General features: G+C 37.7%; 1 protein-coding gene across 11 annotated transcripts in view; it reads left to right on the top strand.

Moving 5' to 3' along the window:
• The first annotated feature begins 217 nt into the window (after nt 1-217).
• Nucleotides 218-18,831, top strand: part of gab1 (GRB2-associated binding protein 1) — a 69,984-nt gene continuing 51,370 nt past the window's right edge. For 2 of the 11 annotated variants that reach the window (XM_016676338.1, XM_016676335.1), the window contains exons 1-2: nt 226-729; nt 870-1,019. In XM_016676338.1, coding sequence (XP_016531824.1) covers nt 948-1,019 — 72 coding nt within the window. In that variant the 5' untranslated portion in view covers nt 226-729; nt 870-947. Of the gene's footprint in view, nt 730-869; nt 1,020-13,342; nt 13,695-18,831 lie in introns of those variants that run through there. The other 9 variants (XM_007561976.2, XM_007561974.2, XM_016676344.1 and 6 more) reach the window with 8 other exon arrangements.

The following is an 18,831-nucleotide window of genomic DNA, read 5'->3' as shown; positions in this document are numbered from 1 at the left end:
TATATATATACTGTTTTATATAACGTATAAAATATAGATATATTTTAATATATCTACTTATTACTATTGTTACGATTATTTTAGTTTTGTTTATGTATTGAATAGTTTCTTTCTTTTGTTGTATTACTTGCGGCTTAGATGATTCATATTAGCCAACATTGTTCGACAAAGGGGAAATATTCGCTAACCTAACCCTTTGACGCTGTGCTTTTATTTTGAAAGCCGACATTCAAACGTCCGGGCTCTCTTGCTTTAGTGTCAGCTTGCTTAACAGTCATGTTCTAGTGGAGACTGAGTTTAGGGAAAAGACACACTTTAGCCGGACTGTCAATCACAATTAAGGAACCATGGGAGCAAACTGCTAGAGAAGCTCGGTGTAATCGCTGTGTTTACGTCCAAAGGTTGCTTTAAATCGAGCATTATGCAGCGGTACGCTGTGGGACGTTTGCAGCCGACCTCGCCAACTGGGATTTCTCGCTCCACTCTGGACTGGAATTAGCATGGGACGTTATATTTAAGAAAACAAACAAACAGAAAAACTTCACTAGACTCCTTGTTGTTTGTCGCTTTAGCGTTTCAAAGTACGCGAGGTAGTGTTTATCTTCGTCTAAAAGGCGACACGGAGGAGGACTGCGCCCGCTCCAAGCGTGGGAAATAGTGCGTGGATTTGACTACAACTAGTGGGAATCTGTTGTGTTCATTTCTGAGAAACTACCCTGCTCTCTGTCGGTGAGTCGACTTTTTGGAAAGAAGGAGTGACCGCGTCTGTGTGGCTTCCACAGACAAGAAAAGTGCTTCGTTTTAAACTTTTTTTCCTCTCCTGTTTCAATCACAGCACTGTGTTTCTTCTTTTTTTCTGTTTACTCCAGGCGGACGGAGACACTCCCCAGATCAGGCGAAGCCAAACGGCCACCGACCGCTGGGAGTCCGGCGCGCAGGGAGCAGAGATGAGTGGGGGAGAGGTGGTGTGTTCAGGCTGGCTGCGAAAGTCTCCTCCTGAAAAAAAGTTGAGACGTTACGTAAGTGCACTTTATATCCTACTTGTGACGTTGCGATAAATCAACCTGTGGGACCGCATCTCGCCTGCTTTTCTCTGGAGACTATGGAGCGAAATGACAGACATGTTTGCAGGCCTCATGTTGTGCACATTCAACAGCCTGATTTCGATTTTTTGAAAATTTCTTTTGTTTCTTCTTTCTTGCGTAAACTGTTTGCCTCCCATCCCCAACATCCATGAGTTTGCAAAGAATTGAAACTGTGGAGAAACAGCAATATTTTGAAATACACAGTATTGTCAGAGCTGATAAAGCTGCATAAGAAACCTGCAAATAAATATATCTTTGATTACATAATCTTGCACATAAATGTAGAAATTATTCAATAATTATTTCTTTCAGAATGGAAAATATTCCATTGCAAAAATGGAAAAACAGAATTGCAAAAAGGCTGGATGAGGTTCCAAGTTTTCGTCTCCATATTTGGGTATATTTTTAAAAAAGCACTATGATGAAAAAGTTGAATATGTTTTGTAAAGTCGCAGTGATAAATCAACTTAGATTTCCTTGATTTAGGAAAATCAACCACCGTCTGATACTTTTCCACAGATCTCATCTGCAAAGGTCTAGAAATCAACTTTTACTTTGCTGTGAATGTGGGCTGACTAACAAACACACAGACTGTTGTCAACTTAGAAACTTTGTTGCTATATTTAGCAGTTTTTCAGGCAAAAAAGTTATGTGTCAGTCAAAGCAGGTCAAGCTTTTTAAAGATTGGTGATCAGCCGGAAAACTGCAATCGGTGCTCCCCTAGTTTGTGGTTGCTTATTATTACAGTTATTGAAACTCATTGTATAGTTAGCTTTTTTTCTTAAAAGCCTTTATTTCTTATGTGTTAATTTTACATATGATAAATAAAAAAAGACTTTTTAAAACAGAAATTCTGAAAAGTATCCTCATTTCATTTCCTCTTGTGGTTGTGGCCCTTCTGCATTGCTTTCTGCATCAAGGCGGAGTGACAGGAGGGGATCAGCCTGTGGTTCTGTTGAGATTTAATGGAAGTCCTGATTGTTTGGATATAGTGACCTCCAGGCAACATGGATTCTGACCCTCTCCACTCTTTCTTGAAACTCTGGGACCTTTGTTTCCAAATGAAATACAAACTTAATTTTAATCTAAAAAGAGGATTTTTAGATCCTCCACTTCTTTTGCTCCTTAGTTCAGGTTGATTGAATTTTGCTTGACAATCCTCTCAAGGCTGCAGTTATTCCTGTTTCTGGTGCAACCTTTCATACCACAGTTTTTCCTTGCACTTAATCTTCCTTAAATATGCTTGGATAAAGCAATTTGTTAAAAACCAGCTTTTTTTTGCTGACATTCTGTGACTTCCCCTCCTTGTCGTACGGACATTTGTCAAGTCAGCAGTCTTCCCCATGATTGTGTAGCCATAATATGGCATCTGCATAACATACAAAATGTACACATGTAAGTTTCAAAACTTGAGACATTTAATTTGGAGTTATATGTAAGCTCAATCATTAAAATTATAAGCAAAGGCTTGAAATATTACTTACAGATTTATTCTGTTTTAGTTTTTGTCACGCTGAAACAATTTACTCCAAGCCTATGTAAAATAAGAAAAAGAGAAAAGAAGTTGCCCCTTAAATCTACAGACAGTTTGTGGCAACAACTGCCATTAAGTGTCTGAGATCAGCTTTACCTTTACCAACTTTAACCAAGCCACTCCATTAGCTTAATATGTTGGCGTCATTAACAAATAAATTAGTTTTTCTGAAGTCCTGTCTTAGTTTTACCCCAGATGTAATGCAGTGCACATCTTCCAAATAGTCCAACTCAGAATATTTTCATTGAAATGTTGAGGTTCAGCCATCAAGACGTTTTATTGGAAATGTGAGATTTGCCTTTGTTTCTTTTGGGTCGTCAGTTGTTTTATTGAGTCAGGAATAGTGACCTTTGGGCCAAGTGAACTAGATGTTGTTCTGGGTTTATTTGTGACCTCCTGGATGTGTTTGTTTTTCTCTTAAAGAAATTTTGTTGGCAGGCCACTCTGGGAATGTTCGCCGCTCTCACATGTTTTCTCTGTTTTGTAGTTGGCTATGTTTCTCTCTGTAGTTTGCTGGAGTCACAAACTCATAGAAATGTTTTTTGATCGGGACAATGATTCATCTCAAGACTTTTTAGCTCATTTGAGAGATTTTCATGTTCTTGTCAGACCAGTTTGTGTCTCGGGTATAGAAGCACAATTGTAGCTAATTCAGGATTTAACAAAGGAGGAAAGTTGTACTTTTTACCTGCTTCAATGTTGGTTGGGATTGCTTTTTTCTTTTGATACACAAAGTCACTGGTACGGTTTGGCACCATTATAGCAGTCTTCTTTGCTCACATTGGTTTCTATATGAAAACTCAGCTGATGCATCCCTTTTGTTTGGTGTAAAATCAGCAATCATGACTGGATGTTTTAAACATTTTTAAAATGTGGTTATTGTATCATGTTAGAATTGGGTTATTTCTTAATAACATAACTTCAGCTAATGTGTGGAGTTTTGAGCTGCCATGACTTTGGTCCAAAAAAGTGGACAAAAGCTTTATAAAGTAAACAAAAATAAAGATATTTGGACGATTGTTTAAATTTGTAATGGTAATGTGAAGAACATTGAAATTAGAGATGCACCAATCAATCAGCACTGCAGCCAGATTTCAACTGATCATCTCTGATTGGCAATCTACAAGTAGATAACACAAAGATCTATCTATTACATGTATAAACACTGATAATTTCTGGCCTATTAACACATCAGCCAACAGATACTTTGTACTTTCTTTAGTTTAATAAAAGTGAGATAATGTAGAGTTGTCTGTTTTGAGCTGCATGTTCTGCACTTGGTGATCTTGTAGTCACTTCTTTATGTGGGATTTAAGGCTAATATCTCTGTCAAAGAAACTGCAGCCATCTTTGTTCTTTTATGTCATTAATCCTTCAAAAATGGAATCAGCAGATCAGACCTTAACATGCCAGGAAAACCCTAATGTGTGGATTTCTAGAACTAAACTATTTATTTTAGTCAAATATGTGTTTATAAGGCTCTTGACTGCATGGATCAGATTTATTTCTATTTTTTGGGGGTAGATTTGATGTTTTAACTTCCACCTGCTGTTAAAGAAAAACTACAGTTTTATGTTAAAACTATTTACACGATCCTCCTTTGTCATACGTACCTCCTATGTTTTGACAGCTCCAAGCATTGAGGACAGCATGACTTTGCTTTGTTCATTTTTTTGTGCTCCTGAAATCAAATGGGTGTGTGCATGCAGAAGAGGTTTTAAATCACTGCTGAGTGAAGGCTGACTAGATGAGGAAGAAAGTCCAAACCCCCGTTTATTACCTAATTGTGAACATTTTTATGATAACTCTGCATCCTTTTTCATTGCGGTGATGAGTCAGAGCTTCTCAACACAAACCGCGGCGGCGTCCTGTTCAGTGATGACGCGTCAAATTTATCTCTACAGCAAATTTTTCTAAACTGATCACCAAAGGTGCATCTGATAAGGTAACAGTGATGCAGTTAAGTGAGGTTTTCTGAAAGTATGAGAACATTTTGAAGCATGTGAGATTTTCCATTTAGTATGAGAACATTTTGAAGAGTTGCCACAAGAATGGCAACAAGAGTTTTTGTTTTTGGACAGATATATGCTGCTGATATTGAAACCACTTATTGCAAGTGGTTTCATTGCACGTTTTTGTACAGATCCCATAGAGAACTAATCAGGTGGAAAAAACCCGAATCGATGAATGAAACTGATCATTTATGTTTTTTTTTTCAAATCTGTCATGAAGCTGCGCTATGTTGGTCTTTCCCCAGCCACAGATTGTCACAACTATTTATGCTCCTGGGTTTTTCCATTTTGTTGCAGCTGGCTTCTCTATCTGGTTTTCCTTTTTCCTCTTTTCGATTTTCACACCATTAAATCTAATTTTGTTTCTTTTAGATGTTCTGTTGTGAAACCCTAAACAAGCTATTTCTAACATTTTTAGTTCATCTTTATTGAGGCTATCAAAGAAACCTTGTGACTCAAAGAGAAGACGCTAACTCAGCATTTTCAGTACTCATCCTGAGGACATGTAAAGTCATTTTTGCTTTGATCAAATATATTTTGTGCACATTGATGGAAGGTCTGGTATCTACAAGAAACTAATAAGTTAAGTTTAATTATTTCCAATTGGAGATGAGGGATTACTTGAAACAAAAGTAAATGTGAAAGCTTTTCAACTTCCTCTTTCAGAGGAAGAGGAATGACTGAAGCTGAAATTAGATGGAAATAAAAGCACAATAGTGAGGATTCTTCAGCTCTTCACCCCCCAGAATAATGGCAGATTGGGAAAATATTCAAATTTTGAATTGCAGAAAAAGTACACACTCTCACACAGACACAGTTCAGTGAGCAGTGCTGGATTACTTACATTTTAAACATTTACACTTTCAAAATCACAAAAATATAGCTGCATACCTTTCCCCCTATGGTTTAAAGTCCTTTTGATGTAAGATGCATTTCTGGAATGCCTAGAATTTCCAGTCCCTCCCCAACCTGTTGCTGCACAGTGGTAGACAGCTGGCTGAAAGATGGTTGCTAAACATTTGTATCATTTTCATAAAAACACAAACCTGCCTGTTGGAAAAGGCAGTAATACAGTGTAATATTCTACATGTTAGTTTGAAAGTCATTAATTAAAAATGTGTATTTTTTTAATTACATTATAATAAGTGTAATATTCTTCAAAATAAGAACAATTGTTGCTTTATGATATGATAATATAGTAATATATGTGACCTTAGCAACCCAAAAGGCCATTTTTGCTCTTAGTCCAGCTAAATAAAACTCATCTTTGGCTGCAAATGTTACCTTATGACTATGTAACTAATAATTTTCAAAACATATTTATAAGAGGAAATGTATTATTTTTAAAAGAAAGAAGAAACTTTCACTAAAAGATAGATAATGATGTAAAATGGATAATAAATAAAATAATGATGTAAAAAGTTTCTACGTAATAACAGAAATGGAAGAAATGGTTCTAACAAAAAATCTTTTGTGTCATTTAGTTGTGGAGGTTTATAAGCAATTATTCTCAAATAATAATAAGTAAAAACTCAGTTTGTTAAAGTTAAATTACTGAGAGTTATTGTGGAAAGTCCAAAGAGCAACAAGTTGCAGACCCCTATCTCAGTGAGAACTTAATGCCGGCCCATGCTTACTGTCGCACTCTAAGGTTATGTTTGTCATACTTTGCCCCTTTTATTGCTTATAAATATTGCAGGGAAAACATAAATGTTCTCAATAATTCCTTTCTAACTTGACTCAGTCAGTGTAACTTCTGTATTTCCCTGATGTTTCCCCACTGGAAGCATGTTCAGGCTTTGTTGTGGAGTTTCTGTCTCCCTTAAAAGGGCCTCAATGGGAGAAAGCGAGGCTTCGGGGTCGAGCGGATGAAGGAAAATATTGAACCCCGGAGGTCCTCCTCAGATGGCAGTAAAACGGAGACAAGGGACCAAACTCCATGAGGCCTCTCGGCAGGGCGAAAGCAAATTTACAGCGCATGCTACACCCCGGATGAAACGGCGTCCGTTTTCCGACAATTGGCCAGAGAAACCTGTACCCAACAAATGTGACGGCACGGCCAAAGCGAAACAAAGGCCGAGCTCTTCGATTAAGTAGAGGATTCATTAAATCTGCTTAGCAAGTGGAACAGAGAACAAACGGTTTCTGTTGAACCCCCCCTCCACCGCCGCCACCACCCTGCACCCCGCGTGCTTCAAGAGACAAACAAACAAGCAACCCGGACGGATTGTAACAGAGGGGTACTTGTGCGGCATTAGCCTCTTAGGCTAACGAGGTAATATTATTGCACAGTGTCCTCGGGATTGTGGGCAGCACTCTGTTTTCAAATTGCTGCTGTGATCTGCCACAGCTTGAAAATGGATTGCACATGTCATTAATAATTTAATATCCATTACAAACAAATGACCATTAAAAATTGATATTAGTTCTGCTGTTTCCCCCGTCCACTTTTATCCCTGACAACAGACTATTGTTACTGTGCTACACCTGTGTGTGTGGATCAGTTTCACAGCAGCCACACTGGTATGCACACCAGTTCAAAGGTGAAAATGTGAAGGTGAGGTTGTACACTTGTTCTTTTTTTTTTTTACAAGAAATTTTAAAAATAATACAAAATTTTCTGAAAGCTGCATTAGTAAAATATGTGTTTTCCTTAATTTCAAAGCTTTCTCTGTCCTGAGGTGCTCTTTGTTTCAAAACAGGACAAAAGTGAACATGTTTGTGGCGCGTCTGCATTCTTGTTTGGATATTTATAGTGGAGTAAGCCAGAAATCATGTCATTGCCTCACAAAGACAAACAAACCCGTGAAAACAAAACACTCAATTTGAGAAAGCCCTCAGGAAAAGCGGTAGCACATAGAAGGGTGTCACAGCAGTCTTTTGTTGCCATGCGGCGAAACATGGATGAATAATAACACCCATGTTTGCTTATATTTTGCAAGACGAGAGTTGCATGTAATCACATCAGTGGTTCGCTAATCACAGCTTAAATTTTCTAAAAATCAACTCGCAAGGATCTGTTTCTAAAATTGCGTTGCAAGACGTTTGTGCACTTTTGCTTTGTGAAATTAAATAAAACTGTTTATGTTCATCTAATAGTAAGTTGCATTTGATTTTGTATGCACAGCTATACTCTTCCAAAAGTATTTACACCCTTTGCATTAGCCACAAACTTTGTTGCATTTTTGAGAAACACAAAGTTATGGATAATCATGAAGAAAAGAACAAATCAGAAAAATGTGGCTTACCACTATATTCAGATGCCTCTACTTAGATACTCCTACAAATCCACATAAATTCAGTTCAATATTTATCCCAAAAAGAAAGTAAATGTTATTTAAGTAGCTCGTATCATCTAAGAATCTCAAGTAATAGTCAGTTTTGCAATGAATCAAAAAAAGCCTCTGACTGAAGATTGTTGCTATCTGACCATCTGATGGTTATGTCATGTTAACAGCTCAATTTCCAGGCAACCGAGACAATATTCCATCAGTTGTTGGCGAGCACTGCTAATCCACCTCATTTGCTTTTGCCGCTCCTCTTTAAATCTGTTTAGCCTTTTTGGTTAGAAAATTGGTCAGAGAGAGATTGTTTGAAGAAGCAGAGCCTCTCTGACTCAATACTTTTTTAAAACAACCATTCACTGCAGTTAGAGCTGCAGGTCTTTTGTGCTAAATCTCCACCAGGTGAGCTCATCTGCACACTGAATTACCAAAAAGCCCAAGCCCACCCAGATTGCATGGAACACGTTTACAAATGACACTCCTTGGATTTTTACACAGATAATGTGGCTGTATGTTTAGGATTGTTGTCCTGTTGGAAGGTGAACCTCCACCCCAGTTTAAAGCCTCCAGCAGGTTGGCTTCCAGGATTATCCTGTATTTAACTCAATCTTACCATCAACTTTGACTAATTTCAAAGTTTCTGCTGAAAAAAAAGCATCCACACAGCATGATTCATTATTGAAACAAAATAAGTAAAGAAACATTAACTTTTAGAATTTTTCCCCTCTTTTATTGACTATTGCATAATTATTACATTTGTTTAGTGTAAATGTTGCCTCATCCCTTCTAATTTCAGTTGGTCATCAGTTCTTAGGATTTATTGTGGCAGAGCACACAATCGATTCGGTCTTTTTCCCGTCAAAACTTTTCCATATGTGCATCCCTCCCATGCGACTTCCCTCTCAGCTCCTTCAGACTAGCCAGCAGCAATTAGCAAACACCTAAGTGGAATTGCTGAGCTCATTATATGAACAATTTCTCAGTGAAAAGGTGGTAAAGACATTGTTACAGGGTTAATAGAGGTGCAATGTGGTCACGTCCTAAAGACAGAGTTTCAGAAAGAGCAGATGTTTTTAAAGAAACGGAGGCCCAATTTCTAAATTAGTCATATTTGCTATATATAGCAATTTTAAAACAACTTAATGTTACATAGTTACTTGATTGTGCTATAAAATGCCACTATATGCCTGGAAAATCCATAATACGGTCCGTTTAACTTATATTTTACAATAAATAACTAAATAAATAAATTTTTATAACGTTCCAATCAAAAATTCATGATTAAATTTTTTTTTCTTTTCACATTTTTTTTCTCATCATCTCTCCAACTTTCTGAGGACTTTGAATAACCATGACTTAAATCATTTATTCTAATATATTTGTTTACAGCTAATCTATTTGGAAGCTCAATTTAGACATTTTACATTTTGAACCTGAAGTTTCAGGGTCTGATTATTTTATATGTAAAAAAAATCAAGCAGCCAAGTTAGATTCGCTCATTAAACTCAAGTTTTAGATTTATGTATTCTCAATTTCTCTTATAATCAGGGTATTGTGGGCTTCTTGTGTTGGAATTTGTTTGCTTAGTGGACCAGTGACGTTGTAGTGAACTGGAAGGTAAAGGCTAACTTTGGGATGTTTGTGAACAGTTGACTCTGCTTCCTGGTGCAGCTGTTTACAGTCCTGTGTGCCAAATCCACAAAGTGGTGTACAGTGCTGCCGCTGCAGCGTTCCTTTGCATCTGGATGTTTGGCTAGCTGACTTTAGCCTTCTCTTTTATTAGAAATGAGTTACCATCTAAAATAATTCCTCTCTCCACCGGTATTTGGTACTTTGCCAAGTTGAACAGTTTGAAGTGCAGGTATAATTAAAAGCAGAAACTCAGAACTGTTCTGCAACAGTCAGGCTTTTTTTTTCCTGTTTCACTGCTCTGGATTATTCTCTCATACTGTGAACTAATGTGATCAAAGGTTTCATGCAGGGTTCAGCTTATTTCATGTTCCAGCTTGTCGACTAATGACACAAGAAGTAAAAATAGTGTGTGTCATAAGAGTGCTTTCTATTTCCAGAGTGTAGTTGTAGTTTGGTGAGGACTTAACAGGTCCAGTATGAGAACACAGATGGCCAAAGATGGTGGGCACTAACCGCGCTGCAAGACTTGCCATCAGATTGGCATCCATGTTATTTCAGAAATGCAAAATAATCACTTGTCAGATCTGTAATAACATTCTTTTAACTGATTCGTGCAGAGTTCAGATTAATACTAAATAATTGCATGGGAATAACTGATGACTCTGCCAGGTCTGCAATTAATAACTAAAGAAGGTGCAAACAAAAAGCAATGTGGACAAAAGAGATGAGTGCTTCTCAGTGCAGCACCATGAGGCGGCCGGCAGAGAACAGCTCTCTGTTCTCTCCCTTCCCAGTGCTTCTTGGCAGGCTGAGGCGGCAGGAATGTGAGGCTGCTCTGTGCTGCTCTTTGCTGGGCTGCAGGGTTGTGAGTGCCTGGTCCCTCATTGCCGCCGCCGCCGACTGTTTTAGTTTAGGCTGCGATGGGCCGGACTTCACTGCCCTGCCCTGTGCTGCTCCGCATTGCAATCCTCTGGCAATTGTTGATTCTTTTAACACCAAGAGGGAAGAGGAGCCGCTCCCTGGCGCCCCAGAAAGGCATGGCCGCCCCTTCCTGTGTGAGCCGCTGATGGCTACCAGATGGCGAGTGAAGAGAGGGAGAGAGAAAGAGGAGGGGTCCCTTCACTTATATTAGTTCTGCCTTTATGGTCTTCTGTTCACTGTAGGGGTTTTGCAGAATACATTTTTTTTTATGTTTACCTCCATCAGTGCAAAAACATAAAATCTTACCAACTAAAATCTTCCTAGATTTTAGAACTAGGAACTAGAACTAGTTCCTAGCTCTAATATCTTAATACACTTGAAAAAAGACAACACTAACATACAAGTAAGTTTTCAGACAGATATACTTTTGTTACTTTTGAATATCTATAAAAAGTACTAGTTCCACTAGCTGATTTTTTTCACCTGTAGCATGAAAAAAATCTTGTAGGTGAAATAATCTGCCAGTGGAACTATAGTACTTTTTATATTTTAAAGAATTATTGACAAAAAGTTACTTGTAAATTAGTTTTGTCCTATTTCGAGTGTACTAAGGTCAAGCCTGTCACAATAAGCAATAAATCATTTTATCACATGATCAAATAAAACATGCTAGATAATTTTCACTTGTGTGATTGTTTATCTAATATGATTCTACCAAAGACTTGATAACAAAAAGTCTTCAGTGTGGTGCAGTGGTCTCAGTTAGCATTTTTTTGAAGGGCAGTTTTATTTACAGAGACTTCTGTGTCTATTTTATTTATTTTTTTCGGTTGTTTTGTTTATTTTCTATATTTAAAATGCCTTCCAGTTCCAGTGTTAAATAAGTTTATTGCTCTCTGGAAGGGCATACTTCATGCTAGTACCATTATTGTACTTGAAAATGGTCTCAAGATTTAGTTTTTGCAATGATCACCTGCTCCACCAGGTAATTTAATTCTCATTATGCAATGTAAGTGGGTTATTTTAAGCCTTTTCTTGTAGGCATCCAAGCTATTTTACCTGAAGTCATTTTACAAGCGGGAAACAAAAAAAGTGTCAGTTATAACTGACTCACGGAAGAGCTGCTTGCTCCTTGAATGTCTCACCTATGTAACGTTTTACTGAAGGCTTTCTCCTCATTCCTCTCAGGCAGAAGAGCTTGTTTGTGGTCATTCAGGAGTTTCAGCAAAGACGTATGGGAGGTGAGAGGGTGGACCAGTTCTTCCAGACTGAAAATCTTTTTACTTCCCAACAGCTCTGTCTGAGCTCTGAACACAGAGACGGCGGTTAAATCCAGTCCAGAATCCAGAATCCACGGTTTTTGATTTTTAAACTCAAGTTGTTTAAAAATAGAAATATTATAGAATTATTTCAAGTGTAACAAAAACAAAGCTACATAATTAGATTATCTCGAGATATATTTCAGCATGGACTGAAATGAGATTCCTATTGGATTAAAAAGTACAACTTCGCGTTATCATGGTGTTTCCTCATGGTTTTTAATGAGTCCTTAATATGTTATTTTTTTGGTAACAATTAATAAAAAAAGAAATATTTCTGCTGTAAATATTGCAGTTGGCAACTAATTGGGAAAATCACCAATTAGTTGCAATAGGCTGCCGTTGAACATAGAAATATGCGACGGACAGAACTTTAGGTTCCTATTATCTGTAAGTCTAATATTCAAAATGACAAGAAAAAAAGGCTGTACATTGTACAAAGGGTGTACATTCATTATTGTATCATTTATTGTGCTAAATTTCTTATAAGAATTTGATTTATCCTTGTCATGATAAATTCCAATTAATTTTTAAAATCCCCCAAAACTTGTCAGGATTGTCAATTTCACTATTTTCTCCAGTGTTCAACAAGAGGATCAATAAATATCAATAAAATTGAAGATATGGTTTAATTTCGTTACAGTCTGCAGCTTAGTGATATAAATCACACTATTACAAATGGGAATGTATTTGTGTTTATGGGGCTATAAATGCCATACAGTAACCATACAGTTACTTAAAAAAGAAGCAATTTTGGGTGCTGTGGTGGCGCAGGGGCAAAGCACAACCCACATATTGAGGCCTTAGTCCTCATGCCGGTGGTCGCAGGTTTGATTCCCAGCCTGGTGACATTTGCTGCATGTCTTCCCCCTCTCTCATAACCCTCTTTCCTGTCAAGCTACTTTCAGATAAAGGCCAAAAGAGCCAACAACACCTTTAAAAAAAAGAAGCAATTTTTATTGTTACTTTTATCACAATAGCCCACAAAATATGGTAAGTCCATATTGCCTTTTACTATGTGTAACAAATTGAGTTTCACTTTCTGAAATGAGTGATGAAAAACATTTAACTTTTTCATGATATTAAATTTTTTGCGAGGTACCTTGATCCACATTTAACACGTCACCTCTCATTTTAAACACACACACACACACACACACACACACAGCAGGCATTCTTGTCATGTAGTACTATGTGATCTGACCCTAGCTGCTATGCCCACAGCCCCTTAATATAGCCCACTGCTGTCATGGTACTTTTTGCCCCCCTTCACCTGCTCTGCTCTGAGCGTCAGTACATGTCCATGTTTATCCCAACCTGGCCGGGGGTTTCGGGGGTGTCTATATTGCGACTAGCTGTGAAATATTGTTACCATCTTGTGTTATTTCCCAAGTAATCGTGACGCAGACAGTCTTTCGGTCAAATGAGATTCATTCCCGTCTAACAGCCATTTGTTTCTCCTTTTGTTTTTTAAGTCTTTTTGTTTTGAAAGGTCCAATATAAAGATGAAAGAAACAGGCTGATAAAGAGAAGAGGTTCTGGTCATGTTTTGGCCACAGTCCCTTATTGCATTAGAGCTACTATGGCTCAGTGAGATATCTTTGTCCTGGCCATCAGCCAGAGGACATGTACAGACAAACACGCACACACACACTGAGAAAAGCAAAGAGATGCAGCAGAGACCCCTGCTCTCTGAGACGAATCATTTTGGGGACTGACTGGAAGCTGTGAGGACCTCTCTCTCTCTTTCTTTTTGCCGGCATTCCAAGGAACTTTCACATGTCCGCCTCTTCCTGTGTTTTGCTCTTTTTCTTGACATGTCCTGGAAAACTTGAATACCTTCCTTAATTTTTCCATAACATTCAACAAATGGGACTTTGAGGAGCCACTTGTGGTAAAACTCAAAGGTGGGTTAGATTTCTTTACTTGACATTGAAACGCTGTTTGGTAAATTTATGAAACACCGCTCTTTCTCTCTATTTTTTTTCTTCTTTTGATCTCAAAGGACTGAACTTAATTAAACAGGTGAAAGTTTATAGCAAAATGGGGTTCCTATACTGTGTTGTGTTTCATATGTTTGAAGTATTAAAGGGAGTTATGAGGCATTTTAATGAGTGGATTAGGTTACAGGTGGCAAGTGAAGCAAGAAGATAACAGGCAATTTTGAAAGATTGTATTCTTTATTATTAAAACTCTGCAAACACACTGGCTGGATAAAAACGTACAAACTATCACATTAATTTTTTAGCAGAGGTCAAGGTTGTGATATTATTTATTTTGGTTTTATTTTGCTAAAACGATCAGTCAGCTTGACAGCTGGGAGTTTTTTGAAACTATTAGACATCCTAAACTAAGACATCCTCTTCCTTTTTTCTGTCAACATAACTGAAAGCTGATGAATGATTGTATTATTATATTTTATTTTTCTAACTTGGTAACAGATTGTTCCTAAGCACAAAGGTTAACCCCGTAGTAAAATGTCCTAAAACTGAACAAGCATAAATGTAACTCCATCATGTCGATGCTGAAACTAATTTGACCAACTTGTCTCATATTCAACTTTGACCTTTTCCACACTAAACTAAAGGCCAATAAATAACCCAAAAGAACAGAAAAACATTTGTTCTCTTCTTATAGCTTGTTCTTGAGGTATATTCAGTGTTTTTGTCTGAGAAATGGGAAGGATGTGTCTGCAGTGTGAAAAACCTGAGGACTACCAAGGAAGTTGAATTCTTGAAGTCTGAAATGCCCTGTTCATGTTGTAGCAGCTCTTGGAGAGAGAACAAACTTCTCTGTTCTCAGTATATTTTGGAGTACAAGTGGTTTGTAGGTTGTCAGACAGTAAAGACGACTGATGGAGTAACTGGGGATTTCTTGTGATGGTTTTAGTTGTATCTTTAAATAAGGGTTCACAAAATATCGCATATATTGCAATATCAGTGTGATCACTATTCATATCGTAAAACACTGGAGTGCAATAATTGTCGGCTACTATATTCCAATATATATTTATCCTTTTGGACCAGATGCTCCCAGGGAACACAAGTTGCATCATCCAAAATGCTAAAGGTCACAGAGTGATGGAACCAGAATGAAAAAGGGGAAAGAAAAAATAGCCATACTGTGCAATTGACATCGTCATAATATTTACAACCAATCCATGATGGCATATTTACAGATTTCTTTGTGGAATATAACTCTAATATTTGCAGAAAATTCCCCTATCCACAGGTTTCTCTGTATAACATATTGATATGCAGCCTGGGAAGCTAAAGTACCTTGATGCAAACCTTTTTGATTGTCTGTTGGTTGAGGTTTGCAAAGCAGCCAATCCAGGAGCAACATTAATTTTCCTTGGCACTGATTGGCTGTCCCTCCAAGTGCGGAGATAAGAAAGACTTGGGATGTTACCTTCTGCGGTAGTGCCAAGATGTTTCCCACTAACGTATTTATGTTAGTGGGAAACATAATTAGAATGTATCCCTTGAAGTATATATGGTGCAGAAGGAGCATGCTATGGGATTTCCTCCTTCTGAACCTCTGAAGTGCTTATAGTATCAGGAGACGCCCTCGTTCAGAAAGTCTTGCTGACCTCTCTTTTCAATTGCAAAAATATTCCCTGATTAAAAAACTTTGCCTGATGAATTGCTTGTAATTCCAGTGTCCAGTATGAAAGCAAAGCACAGATTTGTTCTCTAGATCAACATCAAAACCCTGAGATATTTGATTACACACAAGCAGGTGCTCAATTGAGGTCCATGCAGACCAGGAGACAGTTGTGAGTTTGTGCGTTCAGGCCACAGCAGGTGAGTTGTTCATAATTCAAGTGCAAGTGTTTAATTTTATTGCTGTATGTAATTACTGGGGCCATAGCGTTTTGTTTTTGTCACTGTGGGGAAAAAGTTACTTGTATTCATCTGCTTGATGTGTTACGGCTTAATGTGGCCTCTGTGCAGCTTGTTGAATACTAATTAAACTGGATGAAAATTAAGCCCAATTGAATATGTCATAATTTTAATAACTGACTGCTATAAGTAGATTATGACGGGATTTTGGAAGTGTTTGGAGTTCAGACCATTACTGTGCATGGGTTTTTGTTCCCTAGTCTGCCAGTATGACTGGTGATTTTAATTTATTTCCTCATAGTAAAGGAAAATTATTTAACTTCTTTGTCCTTTATGCTTCAGGTTATGCATAGCTCCTTTTTTTATTGCCTCTTATGTAAACTTTGCCTTCAGTGTAAATGACTTGAAGGAAGATTGTGCGAGTTCGTCTTGTCAGCAGTGAAGGAGCCTTGTGATCATGTGAACCTAGTCTGCCATGCCAGAGGAATGTGTTGCATTTTAAGGATGCAGCTTTGGCAAGTGCATGTGACAAAAGGGAAAGAAAAAAGGTTCTGTACGAAAATGTCAAGGTTGTGGAGGAGCAAAGCATGACCTGCTGGATACATAGATGGAAATGCAATAGGAGAAACTGTGGGAATGTAATAAACTTTGTTTCAGGGAGGATCATGTCTTGAAGTCAGCTGAGCTTCTTTTATCTGTAGCACAGCTTTAGTTCCCATGGCTCTGTGTAGGCTGCCATCTGTACATGCAAACCGTCCTCAGAGTGTGCTGATTGAATAGAGCACTTTATGAAAAAGCCTAATTGAGAACATTTAGTCTGGGAATGATTTTCAGCATCAGTTCCCCTCGGTTATAGTCAGGGAGGAATCATAATGTTTTTCTAACGCATTAGCCAGAGAGACGCTCCGTTTTCATCTTTTGTCAAAGAAACAATCAAACCAGAAGATATCCTGATTAATAGTTTGTATTTGATTAGATTTTCAGTAAAATCAAGATGAAAGACAGAAAATATGAAAACAATGCATGAAAGATTTATTCTGCATGTTTAAGTTTACCAAAACACCTGAGAGGAAACTGTCTTCATCTACCAATAAATACATTTTCTTTTCTATATAGTTTTAAAAAAGAGATCATAAGATGGAGCAACAAATGTCACCTCGTTAGTCTTATAAATGCAGTGTGTTCAGGCTCTATATGGTTGTATTATATTTTATGATTTAAAATGTTTTTACATGGCATGAATATGTTCTCTTTAAGATGCAGCTTATGGTTTAGAGATTTTGGTTCTGGTTGTGGAAATGCAAAAATATCCATTTTCAGTTCTTTTATTTGGCGTAAGGAGCACCATGTTTTGATAAAATGATCAAAGCTGCTGGATTTATTAATGAAGCCAGACGTTGAATATTCCAAACTAAACACGTGTAATTAAATTAAAGTCTCTTGATTTTCTCAAAAATCTTTAAATCTTGTAGCAAGGTGTAATGGACCTTGCTGCAATAGACCTATAAAAAGATTGAGTAGAACTGGGAAAGAAAAATCACATTTTATTGTTTTGAATGTTTATATGTAGGCTTAAACGGGAGTAAATTAATATTTATTTTAAGACATGGGTCCATCAGAATCCACAGGTGTGGAGGCACACACCCACAGAAGCCAGTTGAGAAGTAAGGACGTGACGCTGTAGGGACAATGTGAAGTAATAGTTTAGCTGCAGAAACAATTCAGCATTCCTTTCTGCTTGTGATGTGTTTGAGAAATTCCTCAAGTTCCTCAGTGGCTGTGAATCAGCATACGGTCAAACACAGGAGCGCATATGCAGGGCATGACTTCCAAGGTATGTGTTGATGCTACACACACTCACTCTCAGCTGAAAGTAAAGCAGTATCATCTGAATGCGACACCAGAGAGTGGAGGTGTGCGCCAGTTTCATGGGATGGTTTTAAATGGAGGTGTGCCGTTTAATTTGGCCGGGAGACAAGCCCAGGCATGCTGGCAGCTCTGCTCTTAAGACACAACACCTAGCATGGGACATGCAGCAGCTTTGTTGAAGAATCATTTACAGAGGAGAACAACTGCAGGGCTCTGCAAAAGTAATCACACTTCTGGAATCTCTGATTTTAAAGCCCCAGAAGTTTTTTTTAATAGAAATTTGAAATGACATAACAACTTAGCATTACTTTGAAAGTAGAATGAAAAATTCTGCAGGTATTCTGGAATATGCTCCCATTGGCTTTGCACATTTACAGACTGAAACTTCTTATAGCTTAAGTTCAGTCAGATTAGATGACGAGCATCTACGAACAGCAGTTTGCTTCTCATTCAGATTTAGGCCGGGACTTTGACTAGGTCATTCAGACATTATGCTTTGATTTAAGCCATTCTATTAACATTTTTAATCGACTTAATTAACTAACTGCATTTTAACTGAAAACCATATATTGATAAAATTTACATTTTTGATTCCAAAACGTTTTTAGAGTTGACATTTTTTTGAATACATACACATACAAGCTCAACAACAAATATATCTAAAGGCAGTATTATGTATTTTACAGGCACATAGTATGATATCACAATCAAGACTTGTTACAAAAACGCTATGTATATCAAATATTTTTACCAGCATTTCACTGAGAAGTAGCTCGTATAATGAGCTCAGCAGATGCGCAGTTCCACCAGATGTTTGCTAATTGCTTCTGGCTAGTCTGAAGGAGCTGAGTTAGGGAGGGTTGCTCGGTGAGGCAGAAGCTCAGAAACTACATCTCTGAGGAGGAGCTGTGCAAAGATTAAATCCCAGTGGGCCAAGACAGCAGCTTTGTTGTCCTTCACTGTTTGTGGATGTCGTTTGTGCATCAGATTTACAGGGGTACCAGAAACATGTGAATACAAAGGTTCCGGGTTGGGACTTTTGCATATTGGACAACAAAAAAGTGACTAAGTCAGTGAAAATGTTTAGCACATCAAAATATTCATAATTTAAATGAATGCAGAAAAATTCCAGCCTTCCTTTTTGAATATTGTCAATCCACATCTTGTTGCAAGGAACCTGAAAGCTTCTGAAGGCTGATGTTTTGCTGAGCAGCCAGGCACCACTTTTTTATTGCTGCACAGACATGTTATCAGAGTCCATTTCCTTATTATATGCTCAGTATCTCAAGCCATTTCCTCATGGACTGACTCTTGCAAGAGAGCTGCTAAT

This window comes from Poecilia formosa, unplaced genomic scaffold (assembly GCF_000485575.1).
Source record: "Poecilia formosa unplaced genomic scaffold, Poecilia_formosa-5.1.2 Scaffold132, whole genome shotgun sequence".
NCBI classification, from domain to species: Eukaryota; Metazoa; Chordata; class Actinopteri; order Cyprinodontiformes; family Poeciliidae; genus Poecilia; species Poecilia formosa.
Note: the sequence above shows the minus strand (reverse complement) of the source record. Positions and strands in the feature narration are given on the sequence as shown.